The following is a 24,368-nucleotide window of genomic DNA, read 5'->3' on the forward strand; positions in this document are numbered from 1 at the left end:
GCTATGGCAGAACATTACTTTGCTTTGGTCAACTTCCTCTTTGTTTTAATATAGTCCAAAGAAAAGAAACAAGAGGAAAACTCACCAGTAATGAAAACAATTCTTCTTTTATTTCTTCATCATAAAAACTTGAACATGGGTGTGCAGGGAGATACGGGCAACAAGCGGACCATGGGAACGCCATTGACTATGTCAGAGGTGCAGGGATTATTTTTTTTAATAATAAATTGATGAACATGGGATAGTATCTTGTCTTTTTCTCTTGTTATATGTTTTAGGTTTCCAGTTGTGGACCATGTCGGATTCGGTGGACTACTTCAGATATGAATGTATTTTTTTTTATTTTAAATATATTGGTGAATCAGAGCTAGATTCAGGGTATTCTTTAAAGAAAAAATAAAAAAAAATATTTGTGTTTTTTTTTTTTCTTTTAACTTACTGTGTTAGTATTGGGGGTGTCTGATAGATGCCTCTCCATTACTAACACCAGAGCTTGATGCCAGCTGACATTAGTCCAGACTACCATTACACTGAGTGAAAATTCACCAGGGTAATCGTGAAGAGCCAAGGCAAACATCTAATGTGATGCACCATTTTTTGGGCGGCTAATTTTAGGCTAGGAAACGCTTAATAATCGTGGACCGTGATAATATCAGCCCACAGCTGTCTGGTTTACTTTGGCTGGTTATCAAAAATAGAGGAGCCTCATATTGTTTTTCTTATTTATTAGGTTAAACCAGGTTAATCATCTTTTAGTGCCACATTAAATGCAGTAAAGGGTGCAAGTATATAATATGTAGGGGGGGCGGGACATTATTTTGTTTTGGTAAATTCTAATCTAAGCTCTCCCTCCTAGATCAACTCTCCCTGAACTGCTTCCAGATGAGAGTGTGTCGAGCATTGCACCCCCGCGTCTCATATCAGACCTAATGCGGCCAGCCAATCAGAATAATGCCAGTAGCCAACACGGCTTCGGCATTAGGCCAGAATCACACTTGCTAGTGCCTCGCGTGTAACTCGCGTGAGTCTCTCATAGTAGAACCCGGCTTGGCTGCACACTATGCATACAGGAGCGTCTGAGCTGTATAGAGATATATGCAACCGACCCGCTCCTGTCAGGGGAGTGTGCGGCCATGCCGGGTTCTGCCATGAGAGACTCGTGCGAATTACACGCGCGGCACTAGCAAGTGTGATTCTGGCCGTACCAGGTATGACAGGCAATCCCCACGTTTATTGGTTGTTTAACAGCCGTGAAACATGTGGAGCGGGAACTTCAGCATGGTGCTTGAGTGACCGTGATACTCGCTTGAGTAACGAGCTTGTCCAAAGCACCCCAAAGTATCAGTCCAAAAAAGCCCTGGTGTCCAGTGTTAAAAAAAAAAGAAATACAACTTACTAACCATGCAATTTTAAGGCTGTGATTTGTTTTTTAAATATAACACCTTTTCCAAAATTTTTTTAATATACACATAGCAACGTAATACAAAAGTTTATTTTAAACAATAGGTAATTTTATGTTTATAGCATCACTTTAACCCCTTAATGACTTATGACTTACAGTATATATCCATGATGAATCCACTCAATCCACTCAATACGCTCTGTGACGGATATGTTTGTCACGCTGATCACATGGCAGAGCTTCTGCATCTGTGCGCTCAGTGGAAGAGGCCAGAATGATAGTCACTTCTGTGCTCCTGTTGTAACTGTTAGGGTTCTTTTCGCTTTTATATGCTAATGACCCTCTGCTGCGAGCGTCAGCCGTGGGTCATGTGACTGTAATGCATCTGGCGATTGTATCATAGCCTCAGAGAAGTGGGAGGGAACACTTTCTCCTCCGCTGTCTGTCTCTGTGTATATCGCACTGCGGTCGCATAACATGTGAGTGCAGTGCGATGTTTCAGACGCTCCCATAGGCTTATATGGGAGTGCGTGAGCAGAGACTCGCTGCAAAATGCAGCATGCTGCGATTGCACCAAGAACACGATACATGTCCAAAAATAAAAGTCAGGAGGACATTGCCTCATTGATTAACACTGGTGTGTGATCCAATGTTTTATCGGATTGCACTCGCACATGAAAATCGCAAGTGGAAAAGTGCACTCAATATCAGTATTCTTGCCGATCCTAGCAGTTTAACCCCCTCATAGGCCCTTGTCAATAGTATCTGCTGCACACAAGTTTGACACAGGTAAAAAAAAAAAAAAAAACAAACTCTCCCTGTCCATGTGCAGTGGACAGACATCCCAGGGGACCGGCAGAATTGTGCGATAATAAAATGATAAAAATGATAATAAATGTGAGGTATTGGTCATATTTTGGCCAGAATATATCAGCTCATAACCCATACGTCAAGGGTCCCCACGCTGTTGGGACATGAAAACACACAATCTTGTAATATGTCCTATTGATTTATTAAATTAAAATTTATACGCTTTTTACACTAATGCATAATCATTACATTATTTGCCCCATTAGTCAATAGGACACATGAAAATAAGAAACTAATATTTAAAAATCAGGGAAACCTGCTTTCTCTCTTCCCAGACTAATCATTCATTCCTCAAAATTCTCAATTTACAGGTGAAAAAAAAAATCTTGTTTGCTTTAGCAGCTGCTGCTTGACATTGAATACTGCTCAGCTTACTTGTAATGAGAATGCCCAAGTCCTTCTACTGTTCTGTAGTCCCGAGTTTACTTCCATTTAATGTATACACAGCTACTACATTTCTAATTTGAGGTATTTGCTAATATTACTACTACACCTACTACATATTGGGATAGGATCTTGGTGATGGGAATAACCCTTTAAGTTGAAGGTTAAATGATCTCTAAAAGGTTTAGTTAAAGGGTGACACATTTCATTGTATTTGAAGTGAAGGGGAAGAGAAAAAAAATAAATTAAAATAATTTATATAACACACACACACACATATTACATACATACACACATACATTACATACATATTACATACATATACACATACATACACATACATACATACATACATATACACACATACATACATACTATATAATCTTTTAAGTTAACAAGATTAAAATGGATAGCAGCAAATGTTAGGGCACCCTGCATGGTTAGTACCTAGTAGCACCCCATTTGGCAAATACCAAGGAACATGTGTGGTCCAAACCATGCAAGTATCTTCCGACAACTTTACAATTTAAATTTTGTGAGGTTTTTAGCATATTGGAATTTTTTTTTTTTTTCTTCAAAAAAAAAAAAAAAAAAAAAAAAGAAAGTGGTGGATATCATCTTTGGCTTCATGCTGTAACCTGTGGATAAAATCAGATTATAATTTTCAAAATTAGCGTTTTTTTTTTAAAGATCCTGCAACTATCTGCTGACCAGCGAGAATCTCTGCCAATCGCACATATGGCTGTTCTGATGTGCATAGCTGTTAGATAAAACTAACTAATAGTAAGGGCGTGATAATAGGTTGCTGGCTGGACACCATGCGCATACAAGTGTGAACAGTGCCCTATGCGCGCCACTAGTGTGCAATTTACCTTGCACCTGTGAAGTGTCCATCACGTTGAGAGGTTTGTCTGCATCCTGTTGGTGCATTAGATGTGTCGGCCTGGGCTGACTGGACTGGTTGCCCTCTTTTTTGCTGTGAGTATATTAATTTTTGGGGGAGTTTTTATCTCCTCTTTTTGTTGCTATTTTGTATTTATCAGTGTAGGGACTTGCAAGCATGAGGATCTATGATGAGGATTGCAGGCTTATGTACATTGGCCAATTTTTTAACTAATACCTCATATATATTTGATATTTTTTGCACTTTTGTATACATGGTGCAGCCAGGCCTCTTAATACAGGCCGTGCATAGTGGAGTTTGTGCATAGCTGTTGTATGCAGACTGCACAGAGCAGTGTACATGAATAATAGTAAGTCTGTGTCCATATAGTACTCTGAGAAGTCAGTCTATACACTAATATGGAGTAATTGGTGGCAGAGCTGGGTGAGCAATAGAGCTGGAGTGACAGAGGCTTCAGATATACAGCTTTATTAGCATATCAATTCAAACACAAATTTTTCAGTAACATACTACAACTACCACTACCTAACTCGCTCAGATCAACCCTCATTTACGCTTAAAAGGAGGTTTGTTCACTACTCTGATCCCTCCCACCGCCCCCATTAAATGCCATAGTGCCCCATATAAAACTGCAAGCCTTATACTCCCCTCCTGCAATGCTGGTGCAGATTGTTATGCCACATGAAAGCTGCTGCCCATCAGCAACCACTAATTAGATGCAATGTTCACACTTCCCTTGGTTGTAACAGTTTGTTATGTCCACTGTTGCCAATCAGAAGCCACTGATGGGTGGCATGGTGGCTCCGTGGTTAGCAATGCAGTGCTGGGGTCCTGGGTTCAATTCCCACCAAGGACACCATCTGCAAGGAGTTTGTATGTTCTCTCCGTGTTTGCGTGGATTTCCTCCGGATACTTCGGTTTCCTCCCACACTCCAAAAACATACAATCTAGAGTCCCTATGGGGACAGTGTTGCCATTGTATGCAAAGTGCTGTGGAATTAACAGTGCTATATAAATGATTAAATATTATACTATGTGCTGCATCTCAGATTATCACAAACCGGCATCACTGTAATTGCACCAGTGAAGGGCCATACAATATAAAAGTGTTATTTTCATTTTCCACGTTTTGTCCACTATTTGGCAACCCCTCTAAGGCCTCCATACCTACTAAAGTCAGTGAAACACAGATTTCAGACAACTCTGGTGTCTCCTAACAGGGTGTTGATGAAGATGGGATTGCCAGTTGGAAATCTTGCTGCCAATCTGTTGTTCACATGCAAATAACCTGCCAAGAGTTGATCTCCCTGCTCTTTGCATAGAGAATAGATGAATACCCTGCAAAATGCGCACGTGTATGTGTAATGACCTAAAAAGGGACCATTACAAAAAGTTTGTGCATTCATAATTTATTCTCCTATGATTTGATGTATTGTCGCGTCATTGTCAAATTTACTGTAAGTTTTTGCTCTGTAATACCACTGGAGACCAGCAGGTGGTGGTATAAGTGTTGGCAAGGGACTGTATTGGAGGATGTCTGATCAATATCCTCTATAGCTGGTCACTATGGTAACCAGGGAGAGATGACAGTTGAGACAAGCTGAGCTGGAGGTGATGAGCAGGTGACAAGGGCAGATAATGTCCTGCATCTCTCCAGACAGTCTTATCAAAGCCTATAGCAGCAAGGCCAAACCACAGTTATAGATTTGCCATTACAGAGCACCAGATGTAACATACGTCACACTTTGGTAGTAGTGTAGTAGGTGCAGCAGGCACTATTAGGCCCAGACGTAGGTGCCGAGCGGTGGTGTGCCTTTTTCTGCAGTGTTGTGCAGTTTGGGGTGTCACGGTGCTCCTACCTGCTCCCGGATGCTCCAAACCTGCTCCCAGGGTAGATCTGTATGAGGTAGGTAGTAATAAGGCAGACCGCACCTTGGTATAAACAGTTCAAACAGTTTACTGGATCACACAATGAAGGTTCACATCTTATGCATTGAGCTGCGACCCTGAATCTCTATACAGGCTTTGGTTAGTCGGCAGCTGGACTGGTGCTCTGTATTGGCAAATCTATATCTGCAGTTTGGCCTTGCTGCAATGGGGTCTGAAAACACTGTCTGGAGAGGTACAGGACATTATCCGCACTTGTCACCTGCTCATCACCTCCAGCTCTGCTTGTTTCAACTATCGACTCGCCCTGGTTACCATAGTGACCAGGCTATAGAGCAGTTCCACCAACAGATCATGTTTTCAGGTTTTCCTCAATCAGGTTTTCAGGATTTCCTTAATGTTGCACAGGTGATGGAATTCTCCTGTGTCTAAGATTGAGGAAAACCTAAAACATGATCTGTTGTTTGGTCTTGAGGACTGGAGTTGAGAAACACTGCTCTAGAGGATATTGATCAGACATCCCCCAATACAGTCCCTTGCTAACACTTATATATCACCACCTGCTGGTCTCCAGTGGTATTACAGGGCAACAACTTACATTTAATTGACAGAATGACACAAAGGCAACACATTAAATCATAAATTATTCTCATATGAATGCACAAACTTTTGTAATGACCCCTTTTGGGTCATTACACATTGAGAGTCAGGAGAGACAGTTGTCAGCTGGATGCTTATAGGCACCTTTAGATTGCAAGCCATTGAGAGGAATCTCTATTGCAAGGGTATGGCATCATTTTCTGATCCTAGGGGCACCAAATGCAGGGACCCCCATTACTCCTGAAAATAACAGATCCACAGCAATGATTTAGTGCTGCAGCCCATATACACCGACTTTCCCCAGAAACTGGAGCACATTATATGTTGGCAAACCTACAAAAGCCAAGATCTTAGACAGTCATTATTTAACTATATACAGCTCTGGCAATTTTAAAATATTATTCTATTATTATTAATAAATTAAGAGACCACTGCAAAATTATCAGTTTCTGATTTTTCTCTTTATAGGTATATTTAAGTGAAATATATATATTTTTTATTCTATGAACTACTGACAGGTTTCCAAATTACCAAGTAATAAATTTTGTATTTTCTGAAAATGAGAAATTATCAAAAACAAATCAATGCATTGCTTTCAGACCACAAATAATGCAAAGAAAACAAGTTCATAATCATTTAGAAATACTAATAATGTTTTACCTCAGGAAGAGTTCAGAAATCAATATTTTCTGGAATAACCATGATTTTTAATCACATCTTTCATGCGTCTTGGCATGCTTTTCACCAGTCTTTCACACTGCTTTTGGGTGAATTATGCCACTCCTGGTGCAAAAATGTAAGCAGTTTTATTTGATTGCTTGTGACTATCCATCTTCCTCTTGATTACATTCCAGAGGTTTTCAATGGTGTTCAGGTCTGGAGATTGGGCTGGCCATGACAGGGTTTTGATGTGGTGGTCCTTCATTCGCCCATTAATTGACCTAGCTGTGTGGCATGGTAGATTGTCATGCTGGAAGAAAAACACAAAAAAAACCAAAAAAACTGCACACAGCATTTTTTTACCATAGGTTTTGCTGGGGAAGGACTGCAGAAAGGTTATGAACATTTTCTGCAGCAATTCACGCAGCAAAACCACGGCAAAAACTGCAGCGTGCACACAGGTCCTTAGTATTGTTTCTAAATGATTATGAACTTTCTTTGCATTCTTTGAGGTGTCTGGAAGCAATGGGATTATTTTGTTATTTTGATCAGTTATCATTTTCAGGAAATACAAAATTTATTGCCTGGAAATTTGGAGACATGTCAGTAGTTTATAGGTATATTTTTGAGTAAAATGTAAATTGTTTTTATTCTATAAAGAAAACAAAAAAAAAACCCCAAAAAACTAGAATTGACAATTTTGTAGTGGTTTCTTAATTTTTGCCAGAGCTGTATCTAAAAGTGAACCCCCCCAAAAAAATATAAATAAAGTCACGCTCAGGTCGCACAGCCGTTCTAATCACTTTATTATTGGCATTAAAATTTTCCGTTTTGTAGAAATGGAACGTTAGACACAATAATTAAGTACAACATAGCACATGCTATTCGCAATACGTACAGGACATCTCCCCTTGGCATCACTTATGGCACAGCTTACATACACTTTTTACATTTCTTCTGCATTGAAGATATAGAAATATATATAGTCAGCTCCATTATGAACAGAGGCAAAAATATTGCATTAAGGCACTGAAGGAATGTTACAGTCTATATTTTATTTTTTTCTATGCTCTTTCCCATAAACCATCTTGAACAAGACTGGTAAAGCTTTAAAAAAAACCCGAGAGATTAAATCAATTACTTTACAACTGCCTGTAGGAACATCTGTAGCTAAAGTGTGCAGTATATATGCAAGATATGAGTAAGAAGTGACAGCTACAGGCTTCCCACAAACACATAAAAACTAGTGATACAGAGTATTTAATTCACACAGGAAACAACACACTTTGCCTTATGAAGCTACAGCCTGGCACATGCAAAACAGTTGCAAATCATTCAGACGCCAGAGTGTATCTTAATATGGCAACAGCGGAAGTGACAGCACGGCGTAATCTTCTACACTGGAGACGTTCACATGACTTCATATCCACTTCGGATTCCCTTCATTAGACAGCAGGCAAACACTATACCCAAGATCTAAAAGAAAAATTACAAATTATTAAAGCCAACTCCAATCTCACTTGTCTAATAGCGGGTTTATCATCCCTTTTTTTATTTGATGTATCAGATCTATAAAATTGACTTTTTAATGTTAATATATCAACAAGACACTGATCATGGGGTGTAGCAACCACCTAAGTCAGCCATACAACAGGCGAGCTGTAGAAGTTCTGCTTCATGCTAGGACCACTGCAGGACTCAGAACATGGGGATTAAAAAAAAAAAAAAAGTGCAAAGTGTAGAAAACCACCTTTAAGATTAAATGAAGGACTCACCTCGAAGAATGCAATGCCCAAGGCAACACCAGCAATGATACCTATTCTTGTTTTCAACATGTTTTCTATTTGGGGCACACAACCCTGCGTAAGAGTAAAAATATACACAAGTCAGTATTCACTACAAGAGATTGTATAATTTGTATATATATATATATATATATATATATATATATATATATATATATATATATATATATATATATATATATATATATATATATATATATATATATATATATATATATATATATATGTGTGTGAGAGTGAGTGAGTGAGTGAGTGAGTGAGTGAGTGAGTGAGTGAGTGAGTGAAATATATATATATATATATATATACACACACACACACACACACACATTTTATATATACATATTATACAAGTTTTATTTTCCCATTTTCCTCCTCTAAAACCAGGGTGCGTCTTATAGTCCGAAAATAAATATAAATTTATATATATATATATATATATATATATATATATATATATATATATATATATATATATATATATATATATATATATATATATATATATATATATATATATATATATATATAAATATAAATTTATATTTATTTTCGGACTATAAGACGCACCCTGGTTTTAGAGGAGGAAAATGGGAAAATAAAACTTTAAGCAAAAAATGTGGTCATGACACACTGTTATGGGGCGAGGATCTGCTGCTGACACTGTTATGGGGGTAATGTCCCCACATTCTCTACTAAGGTACCCCATCCTGGTAATGATCCTCCTGCCTTGTATATGATCCTGCTATAAACCCCCATCCTGCTCATATTCCCCCATCCTGCTCATATTCCCCCATCCTGCTCATATACCCCGATCCTGTTCATATACCCCGATCCTATTGGTATACCCCCCATCCATTCTGTTCATATACCCCCATCCATTCTGTTCATATACCCCCATCCTGCCTGTTCATATACCCCCATCCTGTTCATATACCCCCAATCCTGCCTGCTCATATACTCCCATCCTGCTATATGCCCCCATCGTGCTCATATACCATCCTGGTATATGGCCTGTATCCTATAGCACAGAGAAAAAAAACAAACGTTTATACTCACCTTTTCCTCACTCCTCCAGCACCGATCATCTTCCTCGCTGCGCCGCTGACTTGTGTGTGTGGAGCCATTCCCCTGCTGCATCGCGATCTCTTCCGGTCTGTGCCGATCAGCTGACCAGCTCAGCACAGATCAGCTGACCGGCACAGACAGGAAGACATCGCGTGCAGCAGGGGGGCGGCTCCACACACGGGGACGGGTGAGTACACTGATTCACTGCACCCCGCGCTGGTAATGACGCGCGGGGGGCAGTGAATACAGCCGCACATGATCACTCCAGGCTGTAATTGCCAGGGGTGATCATGCGGCCGGCTCTTTGCTATGCGCGCGTCCCCGCTCGTCCTCCTGCCCACCTGTCCGCGCCGGCTTCTGCACTGAGAGATGGGCGGGAGGATGGGCGTGCATATGTAATGAGCGGGCCCACGTGGTCATGAGCAGGCGCTGCCTGCTCGTGCCCCCGATGACCCGCAGCACCCTCATTCCCAGCCGCAGCCCTATAGTGTGTGTGTGTATGTGTATGCATGTGTGTGTATGCATGTGTATGCATGCGTATGTATGTATGCGTATGTATGTATGCGTATGCGTATGTATGTATGTGTATGCGTATGTATGTATGCGTATGCGTATGTATGTATGCGTATGCGTATGTATGTATGCGTATGCATGCATGCATGTATGCGTATGCGTATGTATGTATGCGTATGCATGCATGCATGTATGCGTATGTATGTATGCGTATGCATATATATATATATATATATATATATACACACATATACACACACACACACATATACACACACGTATATATGTGTATGTGTGTGATACATACACACATATATACACACACACACACATATATATATACATATACATACATACACATACACACATGTGTGTGATATATACATATACAGCCAGCCACACACAGCCACACGCTTAAAACCGAACCGTTGCTACTGCAGGCTAATAAAGTATCACATGTTACACTATGTGCTGCCGGGACACAGACCTATTCATACTTACCACAGTGTAAATGTTGGTCAAGTTCTTGCCACAGTTTGTGGACGGAGTCTTGCAGCAGGAGTCGGGTACGTCATTAGTACCTTTAAACGGATCATAGTTCTTCCAGTCGGTAAAGTTATTGGCACCGCAGCACTGGAACTGGAGAGGAAGAGGACATTGAATACGCACAAATGCCAACATTAACAGTCTAAGCTTTATTATGAACGGTGATAAAGCTCAGCAAAGTAGATTCCAAAAATGTAGCAAATCTTCTATTAGAACGGTATAAGGGTTTCCTGAATATACCGCAAGCGAGGGTCTGCAGCTGTCTGAAATTTTGTCATCACTTGTGTCTTCCATTGCAGCTTGCCCTCCATGACTAGACACATATCCCGAGCTTAACAGCCCTCACCTGTGTAAAGCAGATAAAAGGGAACCTGTCACCAGGATTTCCCTTATGAGCTGCAGCCACAGCCAGTGACCTTATATACAGTATTCTAGAATACTGTATATAAGAGCCCAGGCCGCTCTGTATAACAAATAATTACAATAATTAAAGGTTTAAAAAAAAAAAAAAAAGTTGTTTTAAAACACAAGACAACCACTGTCTATTTCTCATTAAGCCATATTGACAAAATCTTCTTTAGGCCTCTTTCACACGTCCTTGAAAATCACGCACATTTTTTCACGGATGTGTCAAAAGGTGTATATTGCCCTCAGTGTGCCATGTTTATGACACACGTGTGTTCTCTGAATACACATGGAGAACAGGAACTTTGTGCTCACCTGTCCCTGGTGTTGTCAGTGGTTCTGATCTGTGGTCTCCGGCCCTGCCCACTCCCCACTGCTGCTGCTTCCGGTCCGCAGTGGAGTGAATATGCGATGAGCATAATGAGCGGGGGTCGGAAGCAAGTGCCAGCAGCGGCAGAGACAGCAGCACTGGAGAAGGAGAGTATAGAAATTCTCTTTATTTCACAAGCACGTGTGTTGTCTCCGGTGCGTGTCACATGGATCACATCGGTGCGGTCCGTGTGACACCCGTGATGCCGGAGAAAAAAAAAAATGGACATGTCTACATGTGGGGCACATGTATGCTCCACACGGTTATGGCAAAACACGCACGTGGAGCACAGACCCACTGACTATAGTTGGGCTACGTCTGCACGTACCGGAGACACGGACGTGTGAAGGCCTCAGCCTGGGTTTCCCTTACAAGTAGGAGCGGCACCAGCTGTCAGAGTAATATATATCTGCTCATCTGAATGGCAATCACAACTTACACTTTTCTGCAGATCATCAATTCCTTTCTTTGCTTCTGTAGAACTATTGTAGTTTTTCATGCCATCTGTGATTGTGTCTGAAAATGCATTCTGTACCTAAAATAACAAAGAAAAAAAAAAAAAAAGAAAAAGAAAATTCATGTTTCACTGTCACAAGACAATACTTGGACTTTTAAACTATTTTTTTCTGATTCAACTTGTATAAGTCTGGCATAATAACGGATGAGCTGGAGGAGGAGTGTGCCAGAGAAGACAGAGGGGCCATCTTGTATATTGCACTTATGACACAGACCAGCTACAAAGGCTCCTGACCTCCTGTCAAAGGCTACGATATGTCAAATGATGCCGGATGTGCGTCACTTACGACGTGACCCCGATGACATATCGTATGATATATCGTAGCGTGTAAAGCCCGCTTAAGCCTCAGGCATTTAGGAGAATTAGGAGAATGCTGCAATCATGTCAAGAGACCCACAGCTGGGACGGCAATAGACAAGTGTGTGAATACGGTCTAACTATAGACTTCAGAGTTATGCCCAAACATACTGCTCTCCTTCCACCATCAGAGCAGAAAGTCTATAAAATCAATATTTTATCTCTTTATGAACAAGCTGGTTAAATAAGTATTGAACACATCAATTTTCTAAATATATTTTTTTTTTTTTTTTAAGAAAAAGGTGCTGTTGATATTAAAGTCTCACCAGATGTCAGTAACCCATCCAATCCACGGGGCTAAGAAATCAAACCATAGATGTGCATACACTGAGTGAAGTGCAATAATAAGCGACATGGAAAAAGTATTGAACACATGCAGAAAGCAGCGCAAAAAGCCATGTAAAGTCATAACACCAGTTAGAATCTATCAGTAATTAGAAAGCAATTATTACACTTATTGAAAATATCAGCTGATTCAACTGATGGCCTATAAAAAGGGGTTTCATTACCAAGGTGCCACACAAGAAACATATGATGGGTAAAACCAGTGAGCTGTTTCAAGCGCTTTGTAAAGTGATTGTTGCAAAACACTGATGGCATCAGTTACCGGATTTCTAAACTATACAAGGTTCCAGTGAGCACTGTTTGGGCCATAATCTGGAAGTACCAAAAAAAGAAAAAAAAAAACAAAAAAAAAAACAAAAACCAACTTCACCATAAACACACACACACAAAAAAACAAAAACCCACAAACCCACAACCTGCACCTGAGCAACGCATGCCACTAGTTTCTCCAGGAGGCGTCTTGAAGTGGTCATACTTAGGCTAGTTTCACACATCGTCTTTTCGCCGAATTGGCCGTTTCGGCGCACTCCAGTACAGTGTATACAATACAATGGCAGCGCGACAAGTTCCGGTCACATGTCATGTGACCAGAGCATGTGACCCAGAAGTTGCTGCACTGCCATTGTACTGTATACACTGTACTGGAGTGCGCCGGAACCGCCAATCCGGCAAAAAGACGGATGTAAGAAACTAGCCTTAGGGTTGAGCGACCTGTGGATGTTCGGGTTCGCACAAACTTTTAAGTAAAGTTCGGTACCAAACCCCTTAAGTCAATGGGAACCTGAACTGTGGTACTATAAAAGTGGTTGTAAGTGGGGGTGCAAAAGGAAGCAAAAAAAAAAAAAAATTTGTGGTAAGAGCAGAACAGTTGCCCTGCAAACAAATGTGGATAGGAAATAAAATTAAAGAAAGATACTCCATAGGATTCGATGGACATCGAGAAACATTACATCACTGGATGGGGGTGTTTGATATATGCCTCTCAATTACTAACCCCTGGTCTTGATGCTAGCTATCAGTTTACAGCTGACAAACTTTAAAATGGCATCACCTTGGCTGCCACCACTTCAGGGCAATTGGGAAGAGCCAGAATTTAATGGATCTGCCACTTCTGGGGAGACTGTAGGCTGCCATTTTTTAGGCTGGGAAGGGCCAAATAACCATGGGCCTTCCCTGCCTGATAATACCAGTCCCCAGGTATCCGCTTTACATTTGCTGATCAAAAATAGGCGCTGCAGCCTTCCAACACAAAACCCGAGACTTTATTCGGCATCCGATCTTAGACACGATTCAGTGTTTGGACTTGAGCCCTGGACACTAGGTGTGTGGTACAGACCACAAACTTTACAGTTCAGGTTGAATGATACCTAGTCATCATCAAAACGATTTTATACAACGTATTAAGTTTTCAATAAGTTCAATACCTTTTCCGTGTGATTTCTTATTATTACTCTCACAAATTTATGGACATCTATGCTTTGATTTCTCTCTCTGTGTAGATTGGATGGGTTGTTATTGACATCAGTTTCTCACCAGATGTCGATAGCACCTTTAGAAATATATCTAGTTAGAAAATTGTTGATGTGTAATGCTTAGTTGACTAGCTGTATATAAAAACACTAGGTAAATATGGCTGCAACAACAAGGAGACTTACCTGATTCCTGTATACATATCCAGCAATTGCAGCAGCTATTTCCACCAGGAATATCAAACCCAGTAAGACTGCAAACTGGAACAAAAAAAAAACAAAAACCCATTAAAATTAACAGTCATCATTCTCCATTCGATCAATTTGTGTAAATTGAAGGAACGAGTCCTCACCGTGGTCACCATGCAGTAGTTTTCTTTTGCAGCTCCACAACAGCCAAAGAACGAGATGAAGAAGATGACGACTCCCACTGCAATAATGACGATAGGGGGCCCAAATATAGAGGCATTTTTAAATACTTGTGGGTTGTGTACTTGGACCAACACATAAATTCCCAGTCCTATGAGAGCACAACCACAGATCTGAAAAAGGAGCGGAAACAAAAAAAAGTCAGATGAATTGCAGGGACAATACATGGGTAGAGCTATCCACTACTAAATACATGAACACAATTCATTGCCAAACAATGCGGAGTCACTTACTTGGCCCCGTCAAAAGGATTTCCCAACCGTCCCCTTCACACTCAAGTGGCAAATATACATTCACCCAGACTGGAGACGTTCAGCTTATTTGCACTGTTCAATACAGAGGTTCTTTGCATAACAAAACCTGCCGTTCTTTAAAGGAAACCTGATCCATCCGGAAACGCTATTTACTTGCAGATATAAGGCTAGTCTGCAGGGAAATGGCATTTAAATCTGTTACACTGAAGTTAGATGGGCTTTTAGAGTCACTTCTGACACAATGAGCAAAGCTGTAGTCATTTCCCAATGCTCTGCACACACCACAGTGTTTACACACTAGGGAGTGACTAGCCTGGTCATTGTATGGGGAGCGGTAACTGATGGCGCCATGCACTGACTCCATGACTGGAGGACTGCGGCTGCAGGGAGAATAGCTTCATCTTTCTCCCTTTAGCTGCTGCCCCAGTAAGTCAGCTACACAGAGGAACAAACAAAACAAAAAAAAAAAAAAAAAAAACAAAAAAAAAAAAAAAAAAAAAAAGACACTACATAAACTATTACCCTGAAGAATATCAATACATCTGCAAGTAAATAGCATTTACAGATGTGATAGCTTCCTTTTAAAAGGAACTGGAATCCTCACGTGTAGGTGGCCATACAGCAATACCTGCAGAACAAACCTGCTCATCTGACAGCCATTTCTCAAGTATAACTATAAAGAGCGCTCCCCGATTTATATCTCTGCACTTAGAGCACCTCTCCAGCGCTTGGTTTTCCTACTTCTGGAGTGGTGCTGTAAAGACACGTTCCCCGCATCTTCACTTTTTGCCATCGCTCGTCATGCGGCACCATCTTATGATCTGAACTTCTGACTGGCCGAAAGTTAGAAGTTAAATCCCAAGCTCCCAATGCAATTCTATGAGAGCAAGAAAGAGGCCCTCAGACTTACATTGAGTTGTGACCTCCAACATGCTCTATAAAACACTAGAGCAGCGGGCAGGTCAAACTGCAGCAGCAGTGAAAACAGATGAAGACAACAGAAGTTGATTATAAGAGAAGAGGCAGGGGACGTTTTATAAGACTCACTCCAAATTTAACAATTTAAAAAAAAAAAAAAAAAAAAAAGGATCCATCTTATACTCCAGTGTGGTCTTACCAGAGGAAGGGGGGGAGGGAGGGGGTGTGTGGCAGCGGAGCGGGGGTCACAGGAGGCAGAGGCTGTGCTGGCAGCAGCAGTGGAACAGGCCGGTGCAGCAAGTGTCCCAGTCTGTCCATGGTCACAGCTTCAAATGATGGTGCCAGGAGCAGCGTGTGGAGCTCTCTGCATGCGCTGACTCACGGCGCCATCATTTGAAGCCGGGGCCGCGATCAGACTGGCTACTTAAAAAACTCGTTCTATCAGTCAGCATAGGGGTAAACAGCAATCAAATCACAATTTGCCAAAGGCAACTAGAAACCCTAAACTAAAGACTGATCTATTAAAATTTAACTTTTAATTCATTATTTAAGATATAAAGGGACATACAGCTTAAAATCACTAAACATTGTGGTCTAACTCTGATTGATATATAATCGTTCCTAATAAAGTGATTCCTAATCCAGACTGACGTCTGTGAGTGATCTCTATATTAATCTTGTCATGAATGACCACTAATGCTTGCTATTTAAAAGACATGAAGCAGTAGCCTCCCCAACATGTTTCACCACACTGGCGTCATCAGGGGGCTGAGGCTAATACTGACTTACTCTGTGTTTGAGGACCTTTTATAGTCTGAACCTAATACTGACAGCAAAAGTAACCAATAGTAATCAGTGTCATAGTGTGAGGAGAAAAAGGAGCCTATCATATTAAGAGGGGTGTGTTTCCCTTTAAATGCCACAAGATGTTTTGTCAGTTCAGCTGTGTTACAGCGCAGCTTGTGCATTGGCCAGATCTGTCTGACACTATATTCCCTCAAGATTGCCGAGTATTACAACCCGATCACCATATCAGGGCAGTGAAAAGATTCCTATCAAAGCGTCATAAAGTGTAAAAGCAATCACTATCACTGTCAGTGTGATCACAGTTGGATAGCGTCCGCTCAAACCGCGCATGCGTCCGCACTTAGAGCCTAAAGAGTGAGGTATTACTAACCGCGCATGCGTCCCCTCTTAGACTCGGAGGAGATGATTCTTACTTAATGCGCGTGCGCCCGCACTTAGAAGCAGGGAAGACAGTTTCTCTCAACTGCGCCTGCGTCTACACTTAGAAACAAGGAGAATAACTATACATCATGCGCGTGCGTCCACACTTAGATGCAAGGAGCATAATTTCCTCAATCGTGCCTGCAGCTATGCTTAAGGCCCCGTCACACTAAGCAACATCGCTAGCAACATCGCTGCTAACGAACAACTTTTGTGACGTTGCTAGTGATGTCGCTGTGTGTGACATCCAGCAACAACCTGGCCCCTGCTGTGAGGTCGTTGGTTGTTGCTGAATGTCCTGGGCCATTTTTTAGTTGTTGCTCTCCCGCTGTGAAGCACAGATCGGTGTGTGTGACAGCGAGACAGCAACAACTAAATGTGCAGGCAGCAGGAGCCGGCTTCTGCGGAGGCTGGTAACCAATGTAAACATCGGGTAACCAAGAAGCCCTGTCCTTGGTTACCAGCCTCCGCAGCTCTCACTGTCAGTGCCGGCTCCTGCTCTGTGCACATGTAGCTGCAGGACACATCGGGTTAATTAACCCGATGTGTGCTGTAACTAGGAGAGCAAGGAGCCAGCGCTAAGCATTGTGCGCTGCTCCCTGCTCTGTGCACATTTAGCTGCAGCACACATCGGGTAATTAACCTGATGTGTGCTGTACTAGGAGAGCAGGGAGCCAGCGCTCAGTGTGCGCTGCTCTCTGCACGTGTAGCTGCGTGAGCTGGTAACCAAGGTAAATATCGGGTTGGTTACCCGATATTTACCTTAGTTACCAAGCGCACCATCTTCCATGCAGCGCTGGGGGCTGGACACTGGTTGCTGGTGAGCTCACCAGCAACTTGTGTAGCCACGCTCCAGCGATCCCTGCCAGGTCAGGTTGCTGGTGGGATCGCTGGAGCGTCGCAGTGTGACATCTCACCAGCAACCTCCTAGCAACTTACCAGCGATCCCTATCGTTGTTGGGATCGCTGGTAAATTGTTTAGTGTGACTGGACCTTTAGACTAGACTATGGATCATATATGCTCACACTTATAATCTCATGAGATAATCCCTCTAGAGTATATATTTATTTTATATATATATATATATATATATATATATATATATATATATATATATATATATATATATATATATATATATATATATATATATATATATATATATATATATATATCCCTCTTTAGAACAGTAGGAAAATATATTAAATACTATATGTACATCATATTCAAAGCTGCTTTGGCATATATATGGCCATGCTTAAAATAGGCTATTCAATGATATATTCCGATTTCAAACCTCAGAGACACTGATAATTGTAATAAAGTCTGCAATAAAAATTATTTTATATATCTTTAATATACATCTGATAAGGTCCCATATAATAAATGTCCACAGATTTTCTATATCTATATAGTACAGGATAATTAATTATTTTGTATGGGGGTAAAAACTGTCACAAAAAAAAAATAGTCACAAAAAAAATCTTACAGATTATTAAATAAAGGCTGTATATGTAAAGCCTTCATTCAAGCCATTTGGGCTCATACAATTTAATCTAAAAATCCACCTCGCCTCCTCTTTTAGTAATAGTCTATCCAAATTTCCTTTCCTTACTCCCAATTTGACTTGTCTAATGCCCCAAAACTTCAAATCTAGGGGATTTTCACTATGATAATATCTCATGTGTCTAGAGAGGTGTATCCACTTTGGTGTTGATTGTACTAATATGCTTCGAAATCCTCCTCCGAAACTCTTGGATAGTTTTCCCCACATAGTTTTTTACAAGGGCATATTGCTCCATAAACCACTCCCTTCGATTTACAGTTGATTTTATCCTTTATGACATATATCCGGTTGTCTAACGGGTTGGTAAACTCTCTGTTTAGATAGATAGCTGCAAAAGGAGCAGCTTCCGCATGGATGAGAACCCTCTTGTAATCTTGTTAGCCAGTCTCTTTCCGGATTCACCTTAGACTGAGCGAAATGGCTATGAGTTAGAGATTCTCTCAGATTCTTCCCCCTGCGGTAAGTAATGTTGGGGCTAACACCAATTACTGGCAGTGTGAGAGCGGGGACGCTGGTAACAAAGGTAAATATCGGGTAACCAAGGTAAGGGCTTCTTGGTTACCCGATGTTTACTGTGGTTACCAGCGTCCGCAGAAGCCGGCTCCTGCTGCCTGCACACGTAGCAGAGTACACATCGGGTAATTAACCCGATGTGTACTGTGGCTAGGTGTGCAGGGAGCCAGCGCTAAGCGGTGTGCGCTGGTAACCAAGGTAAATATCGGGTTGGTTACCCGATATTTACCTTAGTTACCAAGCGCAGCATCGCTTCCACACGGCGCTGGGGGCTGGTCACTGGTTGCTGGTGAGCTCACCAGCAACTCCTGTAGCGACGCTCCAGCGATCCCTGCCAGGTCAGGTTGCTGGTGGGATCGCTGGAGCGTCGCAGTGTGACATCTCACCAGCAACCTCCTAGCAACTTACCAGCGATCCCTATCAGGTTGGATCATTGTTGGGATCGCTGGTAAGTTGTTTAGTGTGACTGGGCCTTAAGAAATGGCCTCTAGACAAATCTCTACAGTGTGCAATTATCACACAGTCACGATTCTCCTCTGACTGCCATGTAAATGGTCATCTCCTCACAATGCAAATGTTTACTTTTCTATTCGGAAAGGGGGAGTGGAGAGGCACTGTTCATGTAGGGGACTCATGACTGTGTGCATTGCAGAAAGACTGCAGAGATTTCTGTAGAACCCAAAAACTTTGAGCCCTGCCCCTTTGGCAATGTGCCATGATTGCAGTTGATCACCAGCTGAAGATTGAACTGCTCACCACGTTAACCCTTATTTTCTCTGAAAGAAAGTCATGTAGGAATGTGGTTCACTCAAAATGCTGCACAATATGGCGAGAGATCGATACATCCATCTAGGCGCGGTGCCCAGGTAGTTTTGAAACCCCCTTATCTGCAGGTTACACTCTTTAATGCAGTCTTTGTCTCCTTTTGGTAGGTCATGCTTGAAAAGAAAAATTAAGTATTCAGAATCAAAACTTAGCCTAACAGCGAGGACAAATCACTTATTCCTGTTCCTTTAATGAGGCCGTGACACATGCATTCTTACTGCAGGAGCGCAACACCCACAGATCTGCAAACAGAAATATTTACCCAGCGCCTTATCTAGAGTCCGGCTAATGTTACAAGGCTGGCACACACCCTGGCTCTACCAACAACCCACCAAGGGCACACACGTGAATTGTTCATAGTCACAGGCCAAATATTGTGTTACGGAGTCAAACCTTTATGTCTGCTACACGAAGCCAAGACAGTCATTAATCTGCCACATCACGCGGAGTGAAGCCTCAGCTGTAAAGAAGGCGGCTTCTCACTTGCCATAAATTTGTCATACTTTTTGGGGGTCTATTCTAAATTACTCTATATTCACTAATATGCTTTACTCCTCCCCCACAAGACTTTTTTCTCCCCCTCTTACAACCCCCAGATATGGCCCCCATCTTAGGGTACCTTCACACTTTAGCGATGCAGCAGCGATCCGACCAGCGATCTGACCTGGTCAGGATCGCTGCTGCATCGCTACATGGTCGCTGGTGAGCTGTCAAACAGGCAGATCTCACCAGCGACCAGTGAACAGCCCCCAGCCAGCAGCGACGTGCAAGCGACTGTGCGCTTGCACGGAGCCGGCGTCTGGAAGCTGCAGACACTGGTAACTAAGGTAAACATCGGGTATGGTTACCCGATGTTTACATTAGTTACCAGCGCACACCGCTTAGCTGTGTGTGCAGGGAGCAGGGAGCCGTGCACACTGAGCGCTGGCTCCTTGCTCTCCTAGCTACAGTACACATCGGGTTAATTAACCCGATGTGTACAGCAGCTACATATGTGCAGAGAGCCGGAGCCGGCAGCACAGGCAGCGTGAGAGCTGCGGAGGCTGGTAACTAAGGTAAATATCGGGTAACCACCTTGGTTACCCGATGTTAATCTTAGTTACCAGCCTCCGCAGCTGCCAGACGCCGGCTCCTGCTCCCTGCTCGCTTCATTTGTCGCTCTCTCGCTGTCACACACAGCGATCTGTGTGTCACAGCGGGAGAGCGCCTTTGAAGAAAACGAACCAGGGCTGTGTGTAACGAGCAGCGATCTCGCAGCAGGGGCCAGATCGCTGCTCAGTGTCTCACACAGCGAGATCGCTAATGAGGCCACTGCTGCGTCACAAAAAGCGTGACTCAGCAGCGATCTCGGCAGCGAGCTCGCTGTGTGTGAAGCACCCCTTACTTGATTTTGCCCTGGATGTAATCTACTGGTTTTAGTCAAGGGCCATGATCCTCAAGATAAGTTAAGGCGACCTCTTAAGCACGCGTCACACATTGCGAGATCGCTGAAATGTAAAGCTGGGTTTACACACTGCAACATCGCAAACGACATCGCTGTAACGTCACCGGTTTTGTGACGTTACAGCGACCTCCCCAGCGACATTGCAGTGTGTGAAACCTATCAGCGACCCGGCCCCTGCTGTGAAGTTGTGCTCGCTACAAATCGTTCAGGACCATTCCTAGGTCCTTTGTTTCCCGCTGTGCAGCATGCATCGCTAGAAAGTTTCAGCGTGTAAAGGGGACTTTACAGCGACTTCCCTTTCAAATAGCAGCTTTACAATGTCCCCAACAACCAGCTAGGTCGCTCTGCAGGTCCGGATCGCTGTTGCGTCGTTGGCCAGATCTGCCTGTTTGACAGCTCACCAGCGACTCAGACTTGGGGAGGTCGCTATAACGTCACAAAACCGGTGACGTTACAGCGATGTCCTTTGCGATGTTGCAGTGTGTAAACCCAGCTTAACAGGTTTTGTGACGTATTGGCAACCTCGCCAGCGATATCGCAGTGTGTGATACGCAGCAGCGAGCGGGCCCCTGCTGCGAGGTCACTGATCAGGATAAAACGATCAGGACCATTTTTGCTCGTTGGCCTCCCGCTGTGCAGCACGCATCAGCGTGTTTGACAGCGGGAGACCAACAAGCACCACCTCTGTGTAAGCAGGGAGCCGTCGTTACACAGGTCGCTGGTGGCTGGTTGCTGTGGAGATCTCCCTGATTGACAGCTCAAAAGCGACCATGTATCGACGTACCAGTGATCCCTGCCAGGTCAGACCGCTGGTACGTCGCTATGTGTAACGGGACGCCTAAAATTGAAGTCGTACAAGAACACACGAGTATTTAATAACTGTAAAATACCATTTAGACCAGTTAAGAATGTGACAGTACCACGTCTCCGTGACACAACAGGTTATTAGTAGTAGCTGGCGGCCTGCCCCCAACCACCACCATCTTGGCCATTCAATTATGCCGAGCCTCAGGGTGGACGTCAAAGATTCAGAACATCTTCAAGACATAGCACAAGCAACTGAACTAATCTAATTGCAAAAAACTGTAGAGCACAAAAAAAAACCCTGTCAAGAACAGGTTAATGAACTCAAGAAAAGTAACATTGCAGATCACGGCGATAACGGGTTTTGATACTTCATTGTTCCCACACAATCTGAAGGTAACGGTCCAGTAGGTTCTTTCCAGGTTGTTACCGCTGTGGGAGTAGAGGAACACGAGCTCTAATATCTACAGCCTCCATTTATGCTAAGACGTTCTTGCTGAAATAATGGCCACAGGTCACTAAAATAACCCGGCAGCTATGAGCTCATCCTCTGGCAGAGCACGAGCTTGTGAGATCAGGCTTTTTGCATTGCAGTCACATGCTGAAAACCAGACATTCCCCTTTTCCTTGTTTCAAAACTGGAGGGTTAGAGAGGTTACAAGCACGTCCAGCTTTATAAAGAATAGAAAGGGTTCGAACACATGGAAGGGCGTTTTGTCCCCCCCCCCTTCCCCCTGATAATGTAGAGGGGGTGTCAAAGGAACAAGACAACTCAGACCTTATGCCAAACATGGACGTGTTCAGACACTGGAAAACTTGAGCAGGAGACTAGATCTGATTTTTTTTTTTTTTAAAAAAAAGCTTTACCATACCAAGCAGAAGCTGCCAGCGTTCAATATAGCCGATGCACAGCTTTTAAAGGCTGGAGTGACTAAAACAAAAAAAAAAAATTTAATATTGCTGTGTATATATTTGAGAAAAGTTCAAAACAAAACTTGAAAAAAAAAAATTGTGAGATCTATCTATATCGTATATATATATATATATATATATATATATATAATTGCCTCACACACACACATGCGTACGTACTTGTGTGTATGTGTGAGGCAATTTCACCAGTTGAGAGTGCCCCCTCCTGTTTTACAGGAAGGGGGGGTCACTCAAGAAACGAGTCCATTCTGCAACGAACAAATCCTGATACTTTAATAAAAACAAAATAAAATTGTGGCTTGTTGGGGGTGGGGGGGGAAATGGAAAGATATTTGGTGCATCCTTAATGGGTTAAGTTTACAAGGATCTGTGATACACTGAAATATAAAAAGGATGTCCTAGTTTTTCCCGGATTCATAGTTAAAGCACTTCAGCAGGTTTTGTTTTTTTAATGTTAATTTTATCACTGGAGAGGTGCTTTAAAGCGCATCAATCACCAGGATTTTCCTATATAACCTAAAACCAGTGTTATACTGACACTATCCACTATCAGGCTGATTATATACATACGTTTAATGGTCAGCTCAGATGCAAAGATTGTAAAATGAGCAGCTGTTTGAATGACAGCAGCTGCAGATCAGCTGATAGCTGGGGTGTGTATTCATAATTATTCCCACTCCCCCCTACCTGCTCTCCTCCCAGTTATTAATGCTAGTTCTAGTCACAGTAAAATGATTCTGTAATAGAAGGACCTGTGTAGAAGTCATACTCATGTGACCAGAAGGGGCAGAGCCTCAGCCAACATAGCTGATACCAAGAAGCAACATTATTTCTGTTTGCTGAGGCCCCACCCCTTCTTGTCACATGGGTATGACAGCAGCAGGTCTTTCTAGTCACAGTAAACAATTCTCTAATTGAATTAGCATAAACAACAGGTGGGACAAGCGGGGGGGGGGGGGGGGGGGGGATGACGGGAATAATTATGAATACTCACCCCAGTTAGCTGCTGCATCTGCTGTCAAACAGCTGCTCAATTTACATATTTTACTTGTGTTTCAAAACCTATACATCCTAGCTGATAACTAAAGGTATGTAGAGAATAAGCCCGAGTGTGCCAGTATAGCACTGGCTTTATGTTATATAGGAGAATCCTGGTGGTGCGCTTTAAATATAATTCCATGTTTTATACTCTCCAGCCACTCACTCTAGATGGACTCCTGTGATTTGTGACCCGACCGCAGCTCCAGTGTTTCATGGAGTGCACTGGAGGTCGCAACTTAATGCAAGTCTACGGGAGCCTTGCTCTGGCCCTCAGACTTACATTGAGACATGACAGAACGTCTGACTTCCG

At 42.5% G+C, this 24,368-nt stretch overlaps 1 protein-coding gene across 1 annotated transcript in view; it reads right to left on the bottom strand.

Annotated features, from left to right (window-relative positions):
- Window positions 1–7,496: 7,496 nt before the first annotated feature.
- Window positions 7,497–24,368, bottom strand: part of CD63 (CD63 molecule) — a 37,085-nt gene continuing 20,213 nt past the window's right edge. Inside the window, exons 3-8 of the mRNA XM_075336953.1 lie at window positions 14,456–14,644; window positions 14,289–14,363; window positions 11,854–11,949; window positions 10,595–10,732; window positions 8,483–8,566; window positions 7,497–8,183 (exon numbers count right to left, since the gene is read on the bottom strand). Of these exons, the coding sequence (XP_075193068.1) occupies window positions 8,118–8,183; window positions 8,483–8,566; window positions 10,595–10,732; window positions 11,854–11,949; window positions 14,289–14,363; window positions 14,456–14,644 (648 nt within the window). The 3' untranslated portion in view covers window positions 7,497–8,117. The remainder of the gene's footprint in view (window positions 8,184–8,482; window positions 8,567–10,594; window positions 10,733–11,853; window positions 11,950–14,288; window positions 14,364–14,455; window positions 14,645–24,368) is intronic.

Source organism: Anomaloglossus baeobatrachus, chromosome 2 (assembly GCF_048569485.1).
Source record: "Anomaloglossus baeobatrachus isolate aAnoBae1 chromosome 2, aAnoBae1.hap1, whole genome shotgun sequence".
NCBI lineage: Eukaryota > Metazoa > Chordata > Amphibia > Anura > Aromobatidae > Anomaloglossus > Anomaloglossus baeobatrachus.